The sequence below is a fragment of the Neodiprion pinetum genome, chromosome 6 (assembly GCF_021155775.2).
Source record: "Neodiprion pinetum isolate iyNeoPine1 chromosome 6, iyNeoPine1.2, whole genome shotgun sequence".
Classification (NCBI taxonomy): Eukaryota; Metazoa; Arthropoda; class Insecta; order Hymenoptera; family Diprionidae; genus Neodiprion; species Neodiprion pinetum.
In genome coordinates, this window is record NC_060237.1 from 22,454,942 (window position 1) to 22,477,916 (window position 22,975).

General features: G+C 41.0%; 1 protein-coding gene and 1 long non-coding RNA gene across 4 annotated transcripts in view; one reads left to right on the forward strand and one right to left on the reverse strand.

Moving 5' to 3' along the window:
• Nucleotides 1–869: 869 nt before the first annotated feature.
• SK (small conductance calcium-activated potassium channel) overlaps nt 870–22,975 on the reverse strand; it is a 171,390-nt gene continuing 149,284 nt past the window's right edge. For all 3 annotated transcript variants that reach the window (XM_046632477.2, XM_046632478.2, XM_046632479.2), the window contains 5 exons: nt 11,922–12,057; nt 11,286–11,396; nt 10,592–10,719; nt 10,348–10,417; nt 870–9,699 (listed from right to left, as the gene is read on the reverse strand). In XM_046632477.2, coding sequence (XP_046488433.1) covers nt 9,166–9,699; nt 10,348–10,417; nt 10,592–10,719; nt 11,286–11,396; nt 11,922–12,057 — 979 coding nt within the window. In that variant the 3' untranslated portion in view covers nt 870–9,165. The remainder of the gene's footprint in view (nt 9,700–10,347; nt 10,418–10,591; nt 10,720–11,285; nt 11,397–11,921; nt 12,058–22,975) is intronic.
• Nucleotides 21,308–22,975, forward strand: part of LOC124221992 (uncharacterized) — a 167,386-nt gene continuing 165,718 nt past the window's right edge. The window contains exon 1 of the long non-coding RNA XR_006883910.2: nt 21,308–21,911. This is a non-coding gene — a long non-coding RNA (uncharacterized lncRNA). The remainder of the gene's footprint in view (nt 21,912–22,975) is intronic.

Sequence of the window (22,975 nt, forward strand, 5' to 3'; positions counted from 1 at the left end):
ATCCAAAGAACATGTAAAACTACATGTCATTCGCCGTGCAACCGGATAATCGTAATCCAATGGAACTGGAGTCGCTCGTTTTGACGTAAACGTGAAATGTATTAAAGGCAAAAAGCCTTTTACGCAAGCTATCGCTGCAAGGTAAAATACGTAACTTCCGGTCGAAAATTGAACTGAATTTATACGTTTTGAGGAATCGATTTCACTGGCAATGTAATAGCTGGATGTACAATAGGCCGGTACAATGATGAAGAATGACGAAGACGGAATGAAAATAGTTTCGAGCTTATTTTTAAATTACGTAAACAAGCCGGGAGTAAATTTGAGCTTTACGCCGGTATGAATCTGACGCGCCATCTTGGTCGCAAGTTCCGGTTAAACCAGGATTTTCGCAGTAATTTGAGTCGATGTCACGCTCACTCGTACCATCGGTTGGTCTTTGGTTATCGTCGAAAACAGCCCAAGGATATCACGAGTTATTTCGTACAGTCGGTATCCAAACTCACAGTATTGGCATGTGGTGAAGAGAAAAGCGGAAAGAACGCTATCGTCACGCTGCAATTGTTTATTGCATTATAATCTCTAAACGTGTGCTGCGTTACCGACAATTGCAATAATAACCACTAGCTTACCGGTAACTAATTGGACAATCAAAACAGCACTAACCAATGCTGGTCACATAATGTTCTTCCAATGGAAAAGCCGATATGACACTGTACGTAAAATGTTAAATAAGTTTGAGATTTATTTTTTAACGAGTTCTGCAGATTTTCGCAATCTTACCTGTGGGTAGAATTTAAAAATCAGAGGACACGGTATATACAAAATGGATTGGAAGTTGGATATGAAGTAATGAATTTGAATCAGGCATTGTTACAAAATAGTTGTTTATTGATCCCCTGGCTACACAGGTAATTTTCCCAATACATTACTTTGTAACAGCTCTCAATTCAACAGTTAAGAATTATTACTAATGTTGGTTTTTCTTCATTATCATTTTCATTTTTTTCTGATATTACTTCCTCAAGGTTAAATTGCACCTCAATTAGTCTTAGAAGCGATTAATGAATTTCGATTGTTTCTACAACCATGGGAATGTTATTGGTGTGCTCAACAATATAACAATTCAATCCGTGCAAACATTTTTTTTTCATTTATAACAGGTATCCAAATTATTATATATAGGCAAGTAAAAATTTCCTCCTCGCGGTACATAATTGCAGTGACTATTTTCTCATATAAAGATCAAGTATGGTTTATACATGATTTACTACGTAGGATTTTCGTTTATTATCTTCGGTTTACATCCGTTCGCAGCTGAAATATTTTCCACACGCTATGCGACATATGAATAAATAATTTAGTTAATTCATGAACGATTCAAAAGCATCGAAAAAACGATAGTCTGTACTTCATCTAACCGTGGCTTGCTAATATGCAGCGCTATGATGCTGATATTAAATGTTTCGAATTGCTCGCATCTGGAATCTGGTCTGAACAAACTCGAAGAGCGTTGGATGCTCGATTCCTATATCTTAGAACGATGAAAATTAAGTAGTTATGCACGTTAGACAAAAAATTTTCTAGCGTATCATAATACGAGAAAGATATTTATAATAATTTACGGTCGACTAGCATAAGTGTTATTAATTAATCCATCGGAATTTAACAAATTGCAAGTTTTTCGCTAAATACAAAGTTCTTTTTTTATAATATTAATAATACGCACTGAGATGGCGCGTGTTTATTTATATCTCATGCGTCAAAAATGTTCAATGTATTTATGTAACGTCATATATACGTATGTACGATATAACTATTGTACCGCCACGTATTGAATTACAATATGTTCGTATAATATATGTATATAGTGTATATATCATACTACATATTCGCTTCTGCGGTTTTACGAATCGTGTTTGGGAACATAAATTAAACTGAAGTCTACCTAATATTATACATATGCGAGTTTTGTATATTTACATATATATATACTTGGAAAAATTAATCTATGTCGAATCAATTAAATTGTCGTTTGCTTAAAATATTTACGAAAGTTTGACCGAAAGGACTTGTGCTAACATCACGTAGACAAAATGACGTACGTTACCCGATTATTTATCGGTGCATAATTTTTAATCATACATACAGGCAAAACAAGTTGTTTAATAAGAAAACAGTCGGACGTACAATTACTATACATATAATAGAAAAATATAATAGACAAAGATTTCGGGATTGATCGACATAGAAAATTGCCTAGAAACTTTTATTTATTTATTTATTTTTATAAACGTTATAACCTATGTGTATACGGCTAAAAAACAATAATCAGTTATCCGTTCACAAGACTGCACTCGCAAAATTTTTCAACCGTCAATGTTTTACGAAAATGCCATCAGACACCGGCGCAAGCGTACGTTTGTCGCAAGCTTCATTCGGGTCGCTCAAAGTCGGAGGAGCTTTGAAGGTGGTCGAAAATATCAGTTGCGAATTGCGAGACAATTTCCACGAATGCAGCTTCGTGACGCGCTGACCCTCTGATATACATATGGTATAAATACTTAGGTATGGTTAATGCGTGTATGTATGTATAATACTAGAATATGCATAAAAAAGATTGACTTGGAATTTATCAACTCGGGTATTGAAATTTTGTTTTATTCAAAATGCCTTCGTATATGATGCGTATTACGTTATTTTATATGCCGCATACCGAATTACCAAAGCGCACTAAAAATATTTCTACTAAAATATACGGTATAGTAAATTAATAAAATACTTGGTTAATTGTAATTCACTGCAGGGACTACTGAAGGAATTAGTGACTGCTCTGATTTCAAAGTCTCTCTCTACGTACCTATATGCATGTATAATTAGCGTACACGTGTACGTATTGGTGTCGGAGAATCATGTGGTTATGCCGCATGACAACGATAGTATTATACAGCGATGTGACGACGATGGCAAACGTAACGAACGATCGAACGAATCAATGAATTTATGGAAAAACAGGTCAAGAACGTATCCAACTTCATATAAGTGAATAAATAAGTGGTTGACACAACGAATCGTAAGATAAATTAATACAATAAAACATACACTTCTGCAATCTCTATCACATGCTGTTGGAAATAATCTGGGAATTTGCGTATTTTGTTTTTTGAATTATTTTGACGTTTTTTTACGTGTTTATTTCGATAACAGATACTTCGAAAAGGTCAAATCTCCAGGTTAAAATAAATACGATTCACAATCAGCGCTAACGTGACTTACAGTAAGTCTGGTCTAGGGCTAAATTTGAAAATAATCAACAGACCAAATGTTCATTTAAGAAAATGGATTCAAAACTTGACAGCTTTTAACTTGCGCAAATCTGTTCCGCCGCATATTAATTCTGTGAAATTTGGAAATTCAGATTCAACTTAATATCAAGATACGACAAGTTTGACGTTAACCTCAAATTATTTTCAACAGCGTATCATATGTACAAGTATCACAAAAATGAAACACGGAAGAATCTTTGAATCACATGCTTGCAGGGACCCTCTTCTCATAGGATGATTCTTACATTTGATAACCAGTTAATTTATTTAAAATATTAATCAATTACTCAGGCACGCTTGCAGTAGTTAAACAACCCGCGAATAAAATTACTATACAACAACGTAACGAACTTAGCGAATATTGATTTTATAAATACGTATCTATCACCCTCTCTTTCTCAATTTACAATCCAGTTGTAATTTAATATATATTAGTTTTTGTAAACAAGCCCTAAAATCATTAGTAAATATTGAATGCGTCTTTAATGATCTCTATATATACGTATATATACATACATATATATATATATATATATAGTGTATACTATAGTAAATATACATATGCATACGAATGCACGGTACGTTATGGTTCTGAGCTTACACATACGTGTGCATATATTTATGAATGCATGTATAATATACAATAATGAAATAAAAGCAGCAATAATAGTAATATTAATAAGAAGAATCATAATAATAATAACTTTTACTACGATACTTTACCCGTTAATTAAAACTACTTAACAATATGTACAAACGTATTATATATTATGATATCTCAACACTTTATGTACAGTCGTCGATTCGTGAGTTGTGATTTTTACCGACGTCAGAAATTCACGCCTTTGCACGTGACGGGCTTGAATTCCGATCCTTGTTTCCGCTGTGTTTGATAATGACAAATTATATGTAGTTTTTTTTTTTTCTATTCGATCGGCAAGACTTGATTAGTTGTTTTTTATTGCTCTCTCTTTCGTTTCACCTTACCGTCAAGGAGGAACTCCGGTGAAATTTTGATAACGGCGAGTTTTTCGCATCCTTTTTAGTCATTTCAAAAACGAAAAACTCAGTGCTATCGAAATTCCAACCGAGTCCCCCCACAAGCTAGCCGTAGCGCGAGAGCGTAATTTTGTCAATATAATTTTACCCGCGTAAAATAATAATAATAATAGTAATAACAGCAATAATAATAATAATAATAAGTAAACAACAATAATAATTATAATAATTATTTCTCGCCTTGCACGGTATCAACTTTATCGCGTGTTACATTATACTCGCAGCCGTCCATGGTTGGTAATACACGGATCTCTAATGTGAAACACCCTGTATCACTGTCGTAACCTAAACTTAAAGGTGCCCCCACAATTCCAAGTATCTCTATAATCTAAGGTTGGTATTTAATTATTTATTCATTTATTTATTTATATATTTCCGTATATGTAATATAATAATTAGTAGGTAATCTTTGGTCAATTGATATAACAACTAGATGGCAATAACCACTGGATAATGTGTAAAGGCCTTGCCTTAATTTATGTTGTTAAAAACTATTTTTTATTTTCTAATTTTTTTCCCCCTTAATGCAATCAATTTTAACGACGTTAACGACTAATTTAATGATTCATTGTATTTGAATGTAAAATGAAATGAAATTATGCTGTGTTACAATCAAATCCGATAGTCCATAATCGACACAGTGAAACTACGACGAAACGTCGGAATAACTATTAACGTCAAGATAGGACGGTAATGAGTGATCAATGAGAAAAAGTCAATTCAATTTCAACAATTCCTACGGGAAAATGTTGAACGGTGGGCATTTATATAGATAACGGAAAAAAAAAAAACTTTGTATATAAATGGTTGAAATACTTATTTTCCTATTATAATGCGTATGTATGTGTGTGTATATATATGTATATGTATGTATGTAGCTATACATATTAATATATTATAGTCGTAAAACTTTAATACCATAGCATATCCGCGTAAAAACAGCGGCCACCACTCAAATCATGGTAATTATATGTACTATATATGTATAATATATTATCCTACGCTACGCGTAATCTTTCATTAATTATTTAATTCATTAGTTAGGTAATTAATTGTTGTTACTGTTGTTATTAATAATATTATCATCATCGTTATTTTCCTTAGTTAATTACAAATGTAACGTTATAGTGTTAAAGGGATTTTTTGCTATTTTTCTTCATAGTTTCAATGGTTTCTTTTGGTAAAAAGTAGTCGACGATATTAGATTATATTTTCACTTAAATGCAGGCATAAGCTGCCGCCATCTTCTCTACCATATTAATCATTTTATTATACATGTATGTACGCACGTACGTACGCAAGTCTAACTGTTAATAATGAGAAATATACGAAGTAAGAAAAAATGACAAGGCTAAAGAGAATAGAGTTTGTGTATGTATGTATAATATGTAAGTATTTAGTTAAGTCTATATTAAATTTAAGGTTTAGTTGTAAGTTTAGATAGAGTTTTTTTTTTTTTTTTTGTTTTCTTTTCTTTAATTTTCTTCTTTATTCACCTTCCTATCTTATATCTTTATACATATCTCGGCTTTCCTTGCATCCCTTACCCCCAATTATATACATCCACATAACACTATCGTTGCATTTCAAGTACGCCGTAATATCCGACGGTGTTTCGTCGCTGTTAGCGACAGAGCGCATCCTCAAGATCGACGTGACGCCGCCACTGGTCTACGCATAAGTATATGCACTATACATATACATGTACAAGCGTGCGTGCGTGCGTGCGTCCCTTTGTACATAGGTAAATACACGGAGTTTACATACAAATTCGCCTATCGATATATGCAACATAAATCAGCTTCGACGCACCTACTCCTATATATATATATACATAAACACGTGCATGCATGTATACGTATACATGCATGTATACATATTTACGTACATACGTGTGCACGCATGTATGGGTCTAACTACGTATAGCTGCATATCCTGTCGCCCAAGTAGCGGCCACAGGCGGTGTTCTAGTCGATCGGAGAATCAGCCCTCGAATTCAATCACGAAACCCCGTTGTGTTCGCCTTTGTGCGTACGCCTCTGAAACGGCTGACCTGTCCGGTAGGCTTCCACTTAATGCTAGCAGACGTCGTTCTTAGCGCGTGCGAGAGCTGATTTATGCGACGCACATCGTACGCCTTTGCCATATAAATTCGTTTTTTTCTCTCCCTATTGAAGTTCCGCTTTTATTCATTTTCTTTTTCTCTTCTTTCCTCCCCATTTTTCAACCCTCCTTCGTTGTTGTTGCCGTTTACGGTAACTTATAATACTCTTGTACATGTCTCTCTTGAACGTGCGCTCCGATCAGCTACTGTAACAGATTTACAGAGGGCAATTCTATTCCGAAACAATTGTTTCACACGTCGCAGTTTTTTTTTTCATTTTTTTTTTTTTTTGTCAACTTCTACCCAGCGAAAACTGATATTTTTTCGATACATCTTTAGTTTCTGATTCTGTATATGTTGTTCATACGTATAGGTGTGCCGACTATATTCTCATTTTATCACTGAATTTTCAATGAGAATCGGTGTAATTCCTACGAATTCATACCAGAAATTTAAAGGGCGTTAAAAAGCAATGAAATGAAAGAGAAAAACGAGGTAGAAATTTTGCAGAGAAGAGTGATCACCGTGAGACTTGTTATATAGAACTGAGTCCGTGGGAGTTTCGGAGTGGAATTGCCCCTTAGCGAAAGCTTCGTTGACTGACAACGAGCGTTAAATGTTGATTGACAAGCCCATTAATTGTTTTCTCGTTATTTCTTTCACGGTTCTTCGCATGTCCGACCTTTTGTATACATATTATCGTACAATAATTCGTCTCTCTTTTCTTCACACCGCGTGCAGGCGTTTTTTGCAGGCCAGGGTTAAAATACATTATACTTATGACCCGTGATTTTTCCCTTTTCGAATAACTATTTTAAAATTATTAATACTATAACTGCACTCCAGTGACGAACTTCGCGTTTCATGAAACAGGCCTATTTATATATATGTACTATACATATATATATATATACATATGTATTATACGATATCATGCACCTCCTCGAGAAATTTCTCTGTATAAAAATAGTGTGCTGCGGTTGTCGTATCCAGTGTCAATGTGTGTGTGTGAGTGCGCGCGCGAAAGACTTGACAGAGAATTTATAGAAGGTTCATTTTGACAAACAATACAGCGTTTAGTCTTTTCTTGGTCCCGTTCCACGGTATCCCTCGCCTACGGGATCGCCGCGAAACTGATGCATTTTTATTTGTATATTTCTTTATTTATTTATTTATTTATTTGTTTATTCATTCGTTAATTTATTTATTTATTCTTTTTGCAAAAATTACGGACGTGACGACAGATAGAGAGAGAGAGAAAGAGAGAGAGAGAGAGAGAGGAAGAGGGTGGGAGGGAGGAGGGAGGGGGAGGGAGAGAGAGAGAGAATGACTTTCGTGTCAACACGTGTGTGTACCTCGTTTCAACAGGTCGATTGTGAGGCGGCGTGTGAATAATTCGGGCGCATTTCATCCCGCAGCAGTTCGCAATTATATGTGTAGTTTATTATACGTATACCTAGGTACCTACGTACCTACCACCTTTGCGTTTCGTCCGCGATTATTTCTTTCCAAGTTTCACAAGAGAGAACAGTTAGGAGATGGGTGTCGAGCTGAATGACGTTAATATTATTAACATTAAGTAAAAGTTTTGAGGCACGGTTGTCGGGCAGAAGGCAGTCCGCAGCAGGTGGAAGAATCCCTGCATTTCACGTTTAAACCCTGCGCCATTTCTCAAGAGTTGTTTAATCCTGTTTACAACACCGCCCTGATACCGGTAACAGGATTAACCGTACATTGCGAGGAGTACCAGGTCCCACAGCGAATCGTATACAACGCCATTTTCAACTCGTAGTACCTGTGACTTTGACCCTTTTTCAATACTTCAATTTATAACCTTCCTTACGGTAATGAAATACTCCCAAGATGCGTACATCGTCATACATCGCCACGTTCCGATCAGTTCACGTATTACCAATGTAAACATGCTCGGCGAATTCGTTTACTCGAAAATTCAAGCATCGCAGACGATTTCAGGGCGAGGGCCACGGTTCCAGTGCAACCAAAGTTTTTGGTCCAAATCGTATATTTGAAGAATTGCCACCGCAGATTAGCAATCAAATGTCTAGCTTGACGGGTCTGGAAGATGTTCTTTTTTTTTGTATCTTTTTTTCATTAGAAGATTCGAATCATTTATTTCTAATATTTTAATTCGCATCACGTATGTATAATTATACCCTGAATTTGATATTGTGAGAAAAGAAAAGAAAGAAAAAGAAAAAACACTTACACATACACTTTGATAATTTTTTTGAATATTTTGAGTTCGGTCTGCGTGTGTTTTTTCGTAAATTCAGTACATTATACATTTGCTGTGCTGATCCTATACTTTGAGGAATAACAAGCAGTCTCTGTGAATCTGTGGTAAAAATTGTGAAAAGTTTTAGCGACACAAAGAACCTACTGCATCGTTGGAGAAGTTTGAATTTTTAAACCGTCCCCCTGGCCCCGACGAATTCCTCTGTCGAAAAAGAGAAAGTAAAGAAACGAAGAATCAACCTTAAAGTCGATAATACCATCCCCGAAAGCGTCGAGTGTCTCGGCCGAGGGTTTCCTCGCATCCATACGAAAATTGTCCGGCTTATCTCGGGTGATCTCGGGCGGCAGAGGAACGCGAAGCGCATTGGACGAATATTGCCCGCTACTTTAGTAGGAGTGCTGCGGCTGCAGGGACGAGGCTCAGCTGGGCGCGGAAGGCCCCGGGCCCTGGTTGTTGTTCGCCCCGAGTCCGGTGGAGGACTGGGACGTGGTGGGCGCCGACGGCTGGTGAGCGACGGCGCCGTGGTGTCTGCCAGTTTCGGGTACGAGATGGGGGGTGCGGCTCGATATCGGCGGAAGAACCGGACTCGCCGGCCAGGGATGAAGCGAGGCGGTGCTCGGCGCCGACGGGACGCTCCTGGAGTGCGGCAGGAGCGGCGACGTGACGAGGTTGCCGAGGGGATGGTGCGCGGCGACGCCGGTGCTTCCTGGGACGCCGATGCCGAGGCCGCCGCCGCCCGAAGTGACGATCGCCGCGGTGTCCGGGTGAAGGAAGTTGCGTCGCTGCTCGAGACGCTCCGCGTGTTGAGCCAGGCTCCGGGTGAGCGCCTCCGGCAGCATTTCGACCTGCTCCTGGAGGGCGGTGAGCTTGTCCTCGAGGCTGACCAGCCGCTCCTCGAAGGCGTCCTGCCGCGTGCTCATGTCCGAGACGATCTCGTAGACGGTATTCTGCGTCTGCGCAAAACCGGGAACTTGCGTCAATAACTTGTCTCTGGGTAGTCGAGGAACCGACCGACCCTTAGGGTCGCCGTGGGACCCGGCTCGGCTCGATTCGCACACCCAAGGTCAGATCGAGGGGATTAAACCTCCCGCCCAGATTTACGAGATGGGTTAAGATATCGGCTGTTTTTCCTCCCCCTGCCACTTGCCGTTATTCTTCTCGTTTTTACAAACCGAACCTGCACCGAGAGAGCGTCGCGTGACGGAACCCGAGCAACGACCCTAGAAACCCGTTTTAAACGCAAGCGTGACGTTGTTTTCTTTTCATTTTCGAAAAGCCCCGAAACACGTGGATCTTTAATGGTTACAGGATTCTTCAGGACGTACAACGTATAAATTAACCGTAACTCGGGTCTTTTTTACCAATTCCGAACGCACTCGTTTCCGCCTCGGGGATAAATTATTCCAGAGAAATTTTTTATTCTGAAAATTCAGACGCGATAATGTTTGGAATTAATATTTTCTCTCCCGTTACGCGGGTTCTACGAGTCGGACATATTCGATCATCATCTCCGAAATTTACCTTTTATTGCCGCGAACACGTTTTTAGAAATAATTGCTATAATTTATCACGATACAATGGAAGAGGTATAATTTACGCACCTTGGCCATGTCCGTTATCGTGTTGGCGTTGTCCATTAATTTTCGTTGATCCATTTTTACTTTCCTTAGCCTGAAAAAAAGAAGAAAGGAAACAAACGCACGTGAGATAATGAGATATTCAGATTGCGCGATCACACCAGGGGATTGGCATTGGCATACATCGATTCGCACGTCGATTCCGTTTCTTGAGATAACAGAATTGAAATAGAATACGATTAATTACAATGTGGATGAAAAAACTCACGCGTATATCGCCAAAAGAAATTTTCGTTGATGCGTTCTGACGCGACCGGGATTGACTCGTTTCACCAGCCTCGTATGTTTGTAGATGAGCCAAGTTTCCCTGAGAACGTTGGCAGCTGCGTTCTTCAACTGAAAAAAAGCAGAGAATCGCTTTTCAGAAAACAGGACGACGTTAGCAATAAGCGTTGAAAACTTATCGGCAACCGATGGTTCTTTTCGAATTTTGCTAATTTGCCCGTAGCGTCTTGTCAGTCACTTCAAGCCAGTCTCGGCTCGATGATTTGGTAGGTGAATTTAAGCTTGAATTAAACCTCGGAGGGTGCGGGTTCAAAGCGGTTGAAGGTCGCGCACGTATAATTCATCAAATGATTACGTCGTCGTCGTCTTTGAGAACGGTGCGATACGTCAATTAATATTCTATTGTTTGAATTATCTACGTCCGTTAAGTGCCTACAAGCAATGTTTTGTCAGGAGTTAATCCTCCTCACGATCTAATCACTTATAGACGAGAAACGAGCCATCAGATAATTAGTATGAAGCGATGGTTACTGCGGAAGATTTACAGCTGCGAGCAGCGCGTCGGTGGGATAGGGAAAAATTAATAATTTAAACAAAAGCAGAACAGAGTGATCCCGGAGAATGAAAGAGGGACCGCTGCGGAGGTGCTGATATCAATATGCGAGAAGCCGACTCACCCTCTTTGTGAGCTGGGTATCCATCATAAAGTTGTGAACGTGTTTCTCGGCTCTAGTTAATTCTAGCTTCCTGGAGACGACCGCCACGAGAAGAGCAGTGCATCCGGCTCCCTGCAAGAAACGTTCAACGGTATTGAAGTAAAATTGAACCCACCAAACGTTTCCTCCCTCTATAATGTTGTGGAAAATTCAAAATCATTCGGAAAGGATACAGGGCTCCGGAAATGGGCAGAGACGGTATTGCAACGTATCACGATATTGGTTGGGCCAGAATTTACACGGGTCAGGGTTGTCTCCCGAGTGCCCGTGCGCGATAGTTGACTCGAACTTTGCCTCGGACGGGGTTGCTGAAGCGCATATTCGGGGTGGCGTTAAATTCTCGAGGAAGAACCGCGGTACTTTGCGCACATGTTGAGAATCCTTGGGGCAAGGGAGATGACGATAAGCGAACGCCGATGCAAATGAGTTTTATCTCTGTTTCTGTTGAAGGCTTCGATTCAACCGTTCGTACCGAAGGGTGTCGGTAGAATTTAGCTGCTTTTATAAGACCTCGGGCGGGATGGTGGGAGGGGTGGTTTTGAATATCCGACATCGGGTGGCGCGGCTGCGCTCGTTATTGTAGTTCATACATCTTACCATCATCCCTGTCGAAACTGCGATTCCTCGGCCGCAGTAAGTGTTCGGCACGATGTCGCCGAACCCAACGCTCAGGAAGGTGATGGCGATGAGCCACATCGCGTTCAGGAGGTTTGCGTGCTCCTCGTCGTGAAACCTAGCAATCCATTCGTTTTACCATTCAATATCAGGGCGGGGTTTGTTTTCGAAGCCCGGTGTACGGAGAGCCCCAAAGAAGTTTAACTGATTACCGGAAGCCAACGTTTCATTACCCCATTGCAGTCTCCGCTACATTGTCAAGTTTAACGTGTTCGTTTCGCATTTTCAGAAACCCTGTTTCGCCGCGACGGTTAAAGGTGCGAATGTCCAGAGCTTCGCGACAACGATACGATAAAAATTCTCAGTGATAAAATAAAAAAATTACCACTCGTGGCACTGAAGAGTCTCACTGGAATTTTACTTCCATTGCTACCATCGTTGGAGAAGAAAAACAAGATCTCTAATTCGCTCGTTGGTAAGCGTGACGGAAGACGGTACAGGTGCGTACAGATTTTAGGCGCTCTGTTGAATAAATCATGAATTTCGAAGATGAAACATGGGGTGATACTGACGGTTGTGAAATGTACGAGCAGTCGCCGAGATTCCCTACGAAAAAGGCGGACAAATTGAATCCTCGCTAACCGAGGATAAAAGACGCAGGGCAGATGTGACTGGCGACGAGTGCGGACAAGGTCCTTTTAATCACAGGCAGAACACTCGGAGATGAATGTCGACCGTCGAGACGGTATTTTCACGTGTTTACGAACGGAGAATACCTTAATGCATTTCCATAGACACTTGTACGCGATCGGTATACCAGGGTGAACACATGTGGGCTGTTAAGTATTCATGGATAAACCACTTACCGCGAATCTCTCGTTGCGCATTGGCCAGAATAAACGTCTACAAGTCCACGACTGGCGCGGAAGAAACTCGTCATAAAGGGTCATTCTATGTATATACCAATACGTACCTCAAGTAAGAAATAAAAAAGTCTCTTATATGTTCTCGACGTTGAGATGATCCGATATAACAGGAAACTAGTTTTCGGTGTATCGATAAAGTTCGTTCGAATTATGAGGGGGTCGGTACGAGTTTACTTCGCCGAGTCGGAAACACGATACTAATTCCGTGTCGTTGTGATTACTCGTACAAAAACTTAATTTCTCCTACTCCTCAACGATAATGAAAAATCAAAAGAGCGATCACGAGCAGTACTTCACGACAGTCATCCACCTCGCTATTTTCCCGAATTAGGTACGGCAATTAGATCCCAGACTAAGAGTTTCCTGCATAATCGAGGGTTCGACTCGACCGTTCGCCCTACAAACAGTACTCGGGAGAAATGTTTCGAAATTACGCTATCGCACGCGTCTTTCGTGGCAGTCGTGGCTTTCGCGCAAGGGTAGCGACGTCGGCGACCATGCGTGAGGGTCCTTGGTTCTCGCCTCTGCAGAGGCCCGAAGTTCTCCTTGTCGGAAGAGAAAGGACTTACCATCATGCCGCAGGTGAGAGTTATTCCTCGTCCTCCGTAGGTGCTGGGAACGATGTCGCCGTATCCGACGCAGAGAAAGGTGATCGCGATCAGCCACATGGAGTTGAGTAGATTTCCATGCTCCTCGTCGTGGAACCTGCAGGTGGATATAGAGGCCGGTGCACACACGACAACGCCACGACATCGACACGCCTTGATTGATATCTTTATTTCGTTCTCGTTATTTTCATTCCCTCGTCCGCACCGCCGTTTCTCCCCTTCGTCTCTCCGTCACCGTCTCCGTCTCAACTTCTCCTTTTCCCCCCACCCCCTTCCCAATCAATTTTTACACCTCTCTACGCGTATGCTTTCGCCGATCCCCGATGCTCCCTGGTTTTTTTTTCTTTCTCGAATATCCGATCGACAACGACATCCCAGAACTTCGTCTCTCGCGGGAAAATTGCCTCCTACTGATTGATCAGACCTCATGTAACCCAAATTCAAACGCATATGTCTGGTTCCCGAAAATCTGTTGCGTCCTATCGTTTTAATACGTGCATATTTTTTTTTTACCTTGCCTCGATTTTTATTCGTATTCGAATTTGAGCAGGCGTCGTTTCGGACGGCATGATTTTAAAGTTAACTCTCACATACGGTATGCACATGTATGCATGTACGTACTTCGCAACGAAGGCAACTTTGAATATGAATTCGGACCAATTATGTTGTACGAACGAGACGTGGAAGTTGGCCAGTTAATCTATGCCGATGGCCACCGCGTTACTTGTACAACGCCTACATTCATATTGAAATTGTCATTCAATTTACTTCATATTCAGCCTGGTTAAACGTTCAAGTCTCTCCAAACACACCGCGAGTCCTATTTGTCCTACGTATGGAAATTATTATTGTAGATATAAATTATCATATATCGACTGGATGTATAACTGGACGTTATTGTTTAGCTGTGTACTGGATTTAAAACCTTATCGGTCAATGAATCTACAGACAAAAGTAACTATGCGCTGTGCTATACGTGCAGTGAATGATTTAGGGAGAATAGCTTTACATTGGACAGATTTTAATCTCGGATACAAGCTTTGGCCATGAATCGGGTAATTCAATTTATATTGGTATTCTAGAAACTAGAGTAGAGAGAGGGACGAATGATGTGAAAACCGCAGGTTCATTCCTGCTTCGTGATAGTTGGTCCTGGGCCCCTCAAAAAGGACCCAGAATACGAACAAAAGCTACATTAGATGAATTGATGTTACCGTACTTGAACGGGAAAAATCAACGCGACCTTGGCGGACTAGCTCATTGGGGTAATGGCGGACGTAATTTTACGCTCTGTCATTATTAGATGTTCGTTCAACCGAAGTTACTCCGTAGCAAAGTTAACTTATTTCGGTAATTCCCTTAATTTATCTGGTCATGTCCGCTACTTTCGAAGCGTTCAAATTACCTGACATTGAAAATAAGTCGTTACCGCAATTGATAGGCTAAAAGTTTTTTTTTTCTGTTTCTATTTTTCTAAAAAAAAGTGACCCATCCGAAATCATCCCGGTTCCGATCTCCGTCCCAATTCATATCTGTCGGCTGCAATTCGTTTCCAAGTCTCGTATTTTGAAATTCGTATTACATTATACCGCGATTTTGTATTATTCGAATGATGAAGAATTACATGAATACAAGCTCAGTTTTGATTTATGTTCAGAATCCACGCTGCTCAAATTCTTCGGAAGCTCGCATTAAATGGCGGACATGCGATGTATTCATTTCAGATTTATACATGGCCTTGGTACGTATCCGAATGCATGTATATATGTATCTATACGTATATACATATAGGTATGTATATATATATACAGAGAGAGAGAGAGAAGCTGTATCTAGACGGATCGAATCAATTATTTTTCACCCCAGACTGAACTGGCAGAGGTACGTGCGACCGGGAAAGTTCTTACATTTATTCACGAATGATCGTCTGCGACGGCTAATTTCCATCAATTATATAATCAACGAAGATTTGATACCACGCACAGGGATGACCAATTATTCGAAACGGAAAATTGCGACGTGATCTGACTTTAAAAATTAAAAAAAAAAAAGAAAGCGAATGAGAAACTTCCCTAATGCAGTTTACATATCCGACTTCTCATCGGTTCGTTTAAGCTTGACACTCCTCGAGTCTGTTCAGATCAAAGTCAGCAAAACGGAGATCGGTGATCGGAGAAAGATTGGAGAAGCGTGGATTGCAGTCGGTACTTATATTGGCTGGCGATAACGCGGGCTTTACGTTGCGGCGATGCAAGGCTTGCAACACATCGCGGTCACATCTGGTGGGATTTGCTGTCCGGTTAACGGTTACAGTAACGTTTACGGAGCGGATAACTCCCTCGATTTCTACGCTGATAACACCGCTCAAGCAACGTTCTTGCCTATCGCATGTCGGATAAATCCAGATCCGATCGACCAAGTGCAGCATTGCTACACTGCGTGATACAAACGTAATTCAAAGAGATAAATGGCAGTTTACTGTCCCGACTGTATTGAAAAATTCAGGGTTTTGCTGAGACTTGAAAGTGTTTTTTGAGAGTACTCGTGCCGAACCTTGATGCTGTTTCCTCAATTTTCGAGATTGAATTTCCTTCGCAAATTCGAGATCAGACAAGTGACGTGAGTTCATTAAAATCGAACTAGGGTTTGACAGGTTCCATCCAAATATTTTTCTGCTTACAAAAAGCCTGCATAGCCTCGACGATCGATGAACGTGATTAAAACGGTCGTCACTTTTGCTTTTTTCCATTATTCGTCTCACCGCGTTATCGCCGTACCAGATATGATGAGGTAATTTTATTCGTTTCAATTTTCGTTTTATTCTTCATCTATTTATTATATTTTTCTTTCTCTATTTCGAATCTGAGAAATGTATTATCAATTGTATTTTAATTATTTCTTTCTTTCGTACCATCTCAATTGCAATAAAACAGAAACGAGTAATTGATGTGCCAAGATAAAATTGCGGCGTCTAGTGGTATTGAAGAAATAAAGGGTATAAGTTGGTGAATAAGGTAAGTGAATTATAACCAAAGTCAACAGTCAAGATGCCACAAATTTACATATGTACATGTGTGCCGAAAATGAACGTGAAATAAGCGCATTCAACATTCATGAACGAGTAAAATAGGGGATATGAAGAAAATTTAATATCGTCAGCGCTGTAATACGTCATATATCAGGTAAACAGACTCGCGATATATCAGAGGGCTGGAAATTTGAAATTTTTTTACCACCAAGCGCATCAATCTTGCGTTGATTGTAATAATCAGAGGATACAAAGTAGATTTTTATTCATACTTTAAATTGGCTTGCGAACGAGTACTTAAACTGATAATGTATATTGTAATTCAATTTTGAAAATGACGAGACGGCTGTTCGAAACTCTTGGAACAGAATAAAAATGATAATTCAGACATCTCGGGCAACGTTTCGATGGAAATCAGGAATACGTGAAATTTTTAAGCGACAATTAGTTGGTTTCGACGATTGTACATTCAGTAGTATATGATGATAAACAGATCAGCGCAAGGCCAAGGGGACAGCGATACAACATTCACGATCTCGAACAAAATAGTACGTATAAATAAATAATCGACATCAATCAGATGCATTTCACCGTGTGCAATAAATTGGAAAATGAAGTGTATTACTTGTTTCTCTACGGTTTTGAACAGCTTGCGCGCAACGTACCCAGGGTGTGTGTTTCTTTCGATTTAACCATCCTATTGTGAAATGGAAGCGGAAAGAAAATACGATAAAAATTTCTCAACACCCTCGTGCCCACGATTTTTATAGACGATATCAATTCTGGCCACCTGTGCCAGCATCTTATGGTAAAATCGTAAACGCAATGAAAGGTCAAGTAGACCCTGGGTTAAAAGGTCGGGTTGCCGAGTGCAATTCGACAGTGTCTAACGGTTCCTACAACCTGCGAAGAGTTCGCTGTTTGGGTATAGAGTTCAATGCACACATCTTGCAGGTGTATGCGAGATACTCGATTTTCGGCCAGTGGAACTCCGCCGCTGGTTCAACGATGCCCTGAAGTCTGAATCAGATGGAAGGATGAATTCGAGCTGTGTTCAAAAATAAATGAATGCGAAACAGGGACGGACCAAAACCTGATTAGAGAACATGCAAAACTCGTTTTCGTACTTTGTGAAGCCCTCGGAATGAAAAAAGTGTGACGTGCGTGCTGATGAAAAAGTTTGTAGTGCCGAATAGGTGTGTAGTAAATATTCAATAGCGGAACGTAGGTAGTAAAGACACGTCTTGCAGGGTGTTTGTCGATGTTCGCGAATCGATTCGGGGAGAAACCCGCGAAAATTTAATCGATACATTCATCCGAGACGAAACTTTTTCCTTTATTAGTTCCGGCTTTTCCGCTCACCCTCGTATAGCCAGTCTCAACTCTCCGCATTACGCTGTGAAAGGAAGAAATATTCTAAAGTGCCTGTGGACTCCTTCTATCCGTGGACTCTCGCTGGCAAGGCAAGCTTCACTTATTTTCCTTTCTTTTACATTCTTATTGTGCTTTTTGTAATTTCTTACATTCCGCTTCATTCCTTTACGGCTGAATTGTGTACGGGCCTCGTGAAATCGCAAATGCTTTATACGGTTTTACCCTGTAGGAAGCCAGAGGAATCAAAAAAAAAAAAAAAGACGAAATAAAAAGAGCTTAACGGAATCCGGAACGAAGCGGAAATTGTACCTAGTCAAAAAAAAAATCCGCACGCGCTCTCGTTCGTGTCAGATTTTACGACGCGCGTTTTCTCGATGAAATTATTCTGTCGCCACGACAGGTACTCATTTCTGGCGGGAGTAGAATCAAATGAAAAAAGTTTCAAGTAATATTGCGCCGTTCTGGTGAAAGTTTCATTAATTTTAGTTAATAAGACTGAAAAGAAAATGAACCTCGCTCCGTCCTTTGGCCCGACTTCGTCTTACCTCGTTTTAAAATCACCTCCACGCTTGATAATGACTTAACCTTCTCCGAGCACATCTTTGACCCTTCTCTTTAATATGATCAAATTTGTTTTGGCTAATTGAGAATTTGTGAAGCCTGAGGATCGAATTTCACCTTGAGGATGCGAAACTAAAAGATAAATGCGCACATTTTAAACGGAATTTCAAAAGGGGTAATGAAACACAATCGTTCCCCCTGCGCAAAGCATTCATTGCGTCCATTCCTGATTGTGAGTGAGTGTTCTTAGCTTACGAGTAAAATATGTTGGCTAGCATTGGGGCTCTTCGTACACCGAGTAATTTTCAAAAGCTCAATCTGCAGGTACGGAGGAACATCAACATTGTAGGACCAATATATGCTGCAGGGGTAGCTCAAGGTACGTAGCTCTGTGTATAGCTGCGATACGATAATACAAGACAAAACAACATGGTGAAGTCAAAATAACACGTGGTCAAATAGCTTAACAAGTAATATTCAAATAGGAAATATCACAGGGCTCGAATATATTTTTACAAGTATATTTCGCATGCGAAATAAAAAACCGCGATCGACTCTACTGGCGGGGAAAATGGGAAATGAAGCAAGACCCCACATTAATTTTCATGTGCTCATTTGCTGTTAAAAATGGGCATGAAAGTATTCGGGAAGAGCAAAATGAGGGTGGAAATGGAATGAGTAGATTTTCCCTACGGTTGTAGTTCGCTGTCTGCAGTCAGACGCGAACCTAAGCGAAGAACGTACGCCTTGATCGACGTTGCAAGCAGGAGTGCGTGATCGATCGATTAATTGAAATTTCGATCCATCGATCAATCGCACGACTCTAGTTGTAGCATATAAAGCGGTGGACGCGTTTTGCCGTGCAGCGAATTATTAACGCTCTATTATTCTGCTATGAAATAAAAATGTTTTTGCCAACAAGTATTACACGACGTACAATAAATGCGACGCTTATTCCACCGTCATTTCGTTTTATCTCATCTCTCTTTATGCCCGGCGGAAAAAAGATCGATGTCTCATCCGGCTCCGGTCAAGATATTTCATACTCCAGTTACAGCTTCCGTGTAGTATGGATAACATACTATACCATCGTATATGATTGCTTGATTAAAGTTTTGCAGGGAAATTGTTAGAACTCGCGTGTTATTTCGACTCCGAAACAGATAGAAATCCGGCTTTCGGAACTCGTGATATTTTTTTTCACAGGATACATGCACTATTATTCAGCTACACATCATGGGCGTACAGAAATTTTCATGTATATGTATATATAATATATATACGAGTCGCACAATTTACTAAGTAGACGGCGAAATATTGAATTTTTGCCTAAAATAATATTTGTATGCACGCGTCGATCCATGCGACATACAATTATTATTCAAGGCAAGGCTGTGTACGGATAAACACTCAATAGTATGTTGAGCAATTTTTTAACTCTGTCTATAACGGGCTTTCCGCCCAATGGTTGAACATGTATAATGCAGTCAATAGTGCAAATAATATATAAAACGTCCAAACACCTTTTACCGTGATGAATTTCGCAGCGTACACTTACGCTCATAATCTTCATGCATGATTGATAAGTGACGAGCAAGGATGTGAGAGGAAAGGACGAGATATGACCACCTCGAAAATCTGTGTCGCATACTAAATTATACATTTTCCTACTCGCAACTGTGGCGGTAATAATCTCGCGCGTTGCCTCCCTGAATTTAACGACCCATATACGTCGGCTACGTGTTACACTCTTTTGCGCGCATAAACCTGTATTCGAAACCGTATAATAATTCTCCACTTTAGTAGCGAAGTAAATCTAAAGGCAATGAACCGGATGCAAAAAGTAACGGAAGTTCTGACTGCAAAACTCCGACGCCTCCAGGTGCCGAGTCATTCCGGAACGTAAAACGCCGCAACGATTTCGCAACGTTGGTTAACTGCAATGACTACTTTTGCACTATTTTCACAAACCACGTCGCTGACAGTTGCGCGAAGACGCCGGGAAAGAAAACCGCAACAGTTTCACCGCGTTATCGTTCAAACTTTCGTCTCTCAAGTAGAGAGAGAGTTCGGAAGGTCGAGACTCCGAGATATAAGGCAGGTACGACGTTGCATTGCCGTGAGTAATGATTTCGTCGAACCCGAGTTCACATTGGTTCCACGCCCACCGAGTCTTGACAGTAAATTGATAACCATGGCTGGGTTCGAATCACCTTTGCCGATGCAAGGTAATCAGTTTCAAACAATGCCGTACATCCCGAAGACCATATTCTCTCGTATCACAGGTAAAACGCGCCTCTTCCCTGGTGGTCATTCCTTGAAAACACCTCATTAATTAGTGAGAGAGAGAGAGAGAGAGAGAGCAAATAGAAAAGGAGGAGCAACCCATTTCCGCTCCCATTTATAAAGGGTAATTCGGATCTCAAGAATTCCCTACGATTGGCTCCGTCCTTCGTTAAAGGGTCCCTGCTCATAACTGTTCGTTCGAATAGGTATACAGATCGGCTGACATCGCGGGGAGGACATTTATCGAAGTATTGAATAGACATTGAGAATAGAGTTAAGGGGGGTGGTGGGTCGACGGTTCCGTGGGCAAAGATTACACGAAGATACTGGAATCTCGTCGCGCCCTCGTGTTCGAGCCCGAGTGACGCGGGCAGCGGTGTTGCCTCCGCGATAAGGGTCCGCACACATCCAGAGCACTCTGAGCTATCGAGGCAGCGATACACCGTACCTATGTACGTACTTGGTGCCCTGCAGGTACGTAATTCCACCGGTATTGTATTTCAACGTTCGAACGCGCTCGACACACAAATTTAGCAGCCGGTGTACCTGACAGTTTCTTAGTCGCGTAACTCGCTCGCACCGATCCGCGTTGTTGTGCCGTCAACAGACGCTTCGCAGTTGGTGTACCGAGGACGCGAGCGCGTTAACAACGAAGCTGTGTGTGCGTGTGTGCGTGCGTGTGTGTGTTGGGCGTAAGCTCGCTGCTAGCTCGTACACTGCAGTTTCACGGAAACAAACAACCGGGTAAAGGACGCTTGGCACTTCCGTTATTGGATTCAATTAGCCCTCTGTGAGGTAGACACAACGGACGCAGACTTGCCTGGTGGCATTGTTCGCATCGCGCGACTGTGAAATGTTCTTCCAAGTTTCGACCGTGTCATCGCTGCGTCAAAGCAATATGGACACACCGCGTACGTGCAAATTGCGGCGTCATGCAGCTGAATAATGTTATTCAGAGCTTTTCAACTTGTGCGAGAGGTAATTATTGTGGTGAAAAGTTTTGTGCACGCTGTGTTTCGTGACGAGTTTCTCTCTCGTTTGAGGCGTCGCGTCGTGGCAGCGATCAGTGTCGTCCAGAAGCGGTAGGTGATATCTCGTCACTTACGGGGGTCAAGAGGAGGTGCGGGCGGATGCTGTAAGGTGTTTTCCGTGCCCCAGGGTGGCGGGAGGTGACTGCCGGACAAGTAAGGTAGGTATGTACCTGTCTTCGTTATCGTCGATTAATCATTACGACCGAGCGAACGTTTCCGGAAAAACCGTTCCCGATGCGAGCTCGACGTGTGATAAGGTCGGTGAAGCTTTCCGTTATCGGGATCCCGCCACAGCCGAGAACGATCATTTTCATCCCCCACCCGTCCCTGCTCAAAACAAAAAAAAAAAAAAAAAAAAAAAACGGGAAAAGTAAAAGAAACGAGGTGCAAAAAGGTCCGGCAATAGAAAAAAGGTGTAGGCTCGTTTTTATGGCCGTGAATCTATCCCGGACGCGAAAGGTTGGACCCGATAAAAATAACTAGGAATCGCGATTATTGGGGTAGGTAGTCGGGTTGACAGGATTATCGCAGTGAAAAAAGTTTCGGTCACGTTTGGCAATAAAATTCTTTATAACCATACTTTCTATGGGTTCGAATCGTTGTATGAACGATATGAATCAATAGGGAACAATGAACTACGCGGATAACTAGGCGCGTGTACCAGATTTGACACTCGATTCATCCCTAGTACGAGTACACCTACGCTTTCCGAGAATCTTGTTTTGCGGATCAACAACACCCACGTGCGGCTACCTCTAATTAACCAGGGTCTTGTTCGCCGTTCGTATATTTTCCACGAGGCTCTCAGTGGTATCGTTTCGGAAGGTTAGGTACCAGCATGATCCTCAGCTCGCGTTTCGGACAATGGCTTGTAGAGAATACGAACATTTCGAAGAATTGTGCTGTTAATTAAAGTATTCAGTATTGAAATTAGATTCGTTACGGTAATTGCCTCGTTTTTTGAAGTGCGAAAATATCAACAATTAAACTGTCGCGAGGAGTCTGTCAAGTTTTGCGAAAGATTGCGTTTTAAGAAACGGGCAAAGAATACGATAATCATATTCCCCTCATTTTTAATCACGTATCACAAAATGCCAGAACTCTATGATTACATTAATAAAATGTCAGAGTTCTTTGATTCATGTTTTTCGAACGCGCTGTCTGTTTTTTTTTCATTTAAAATATGCTTTCGTCGACGCTTGCATAAATGTGTTTGACTACG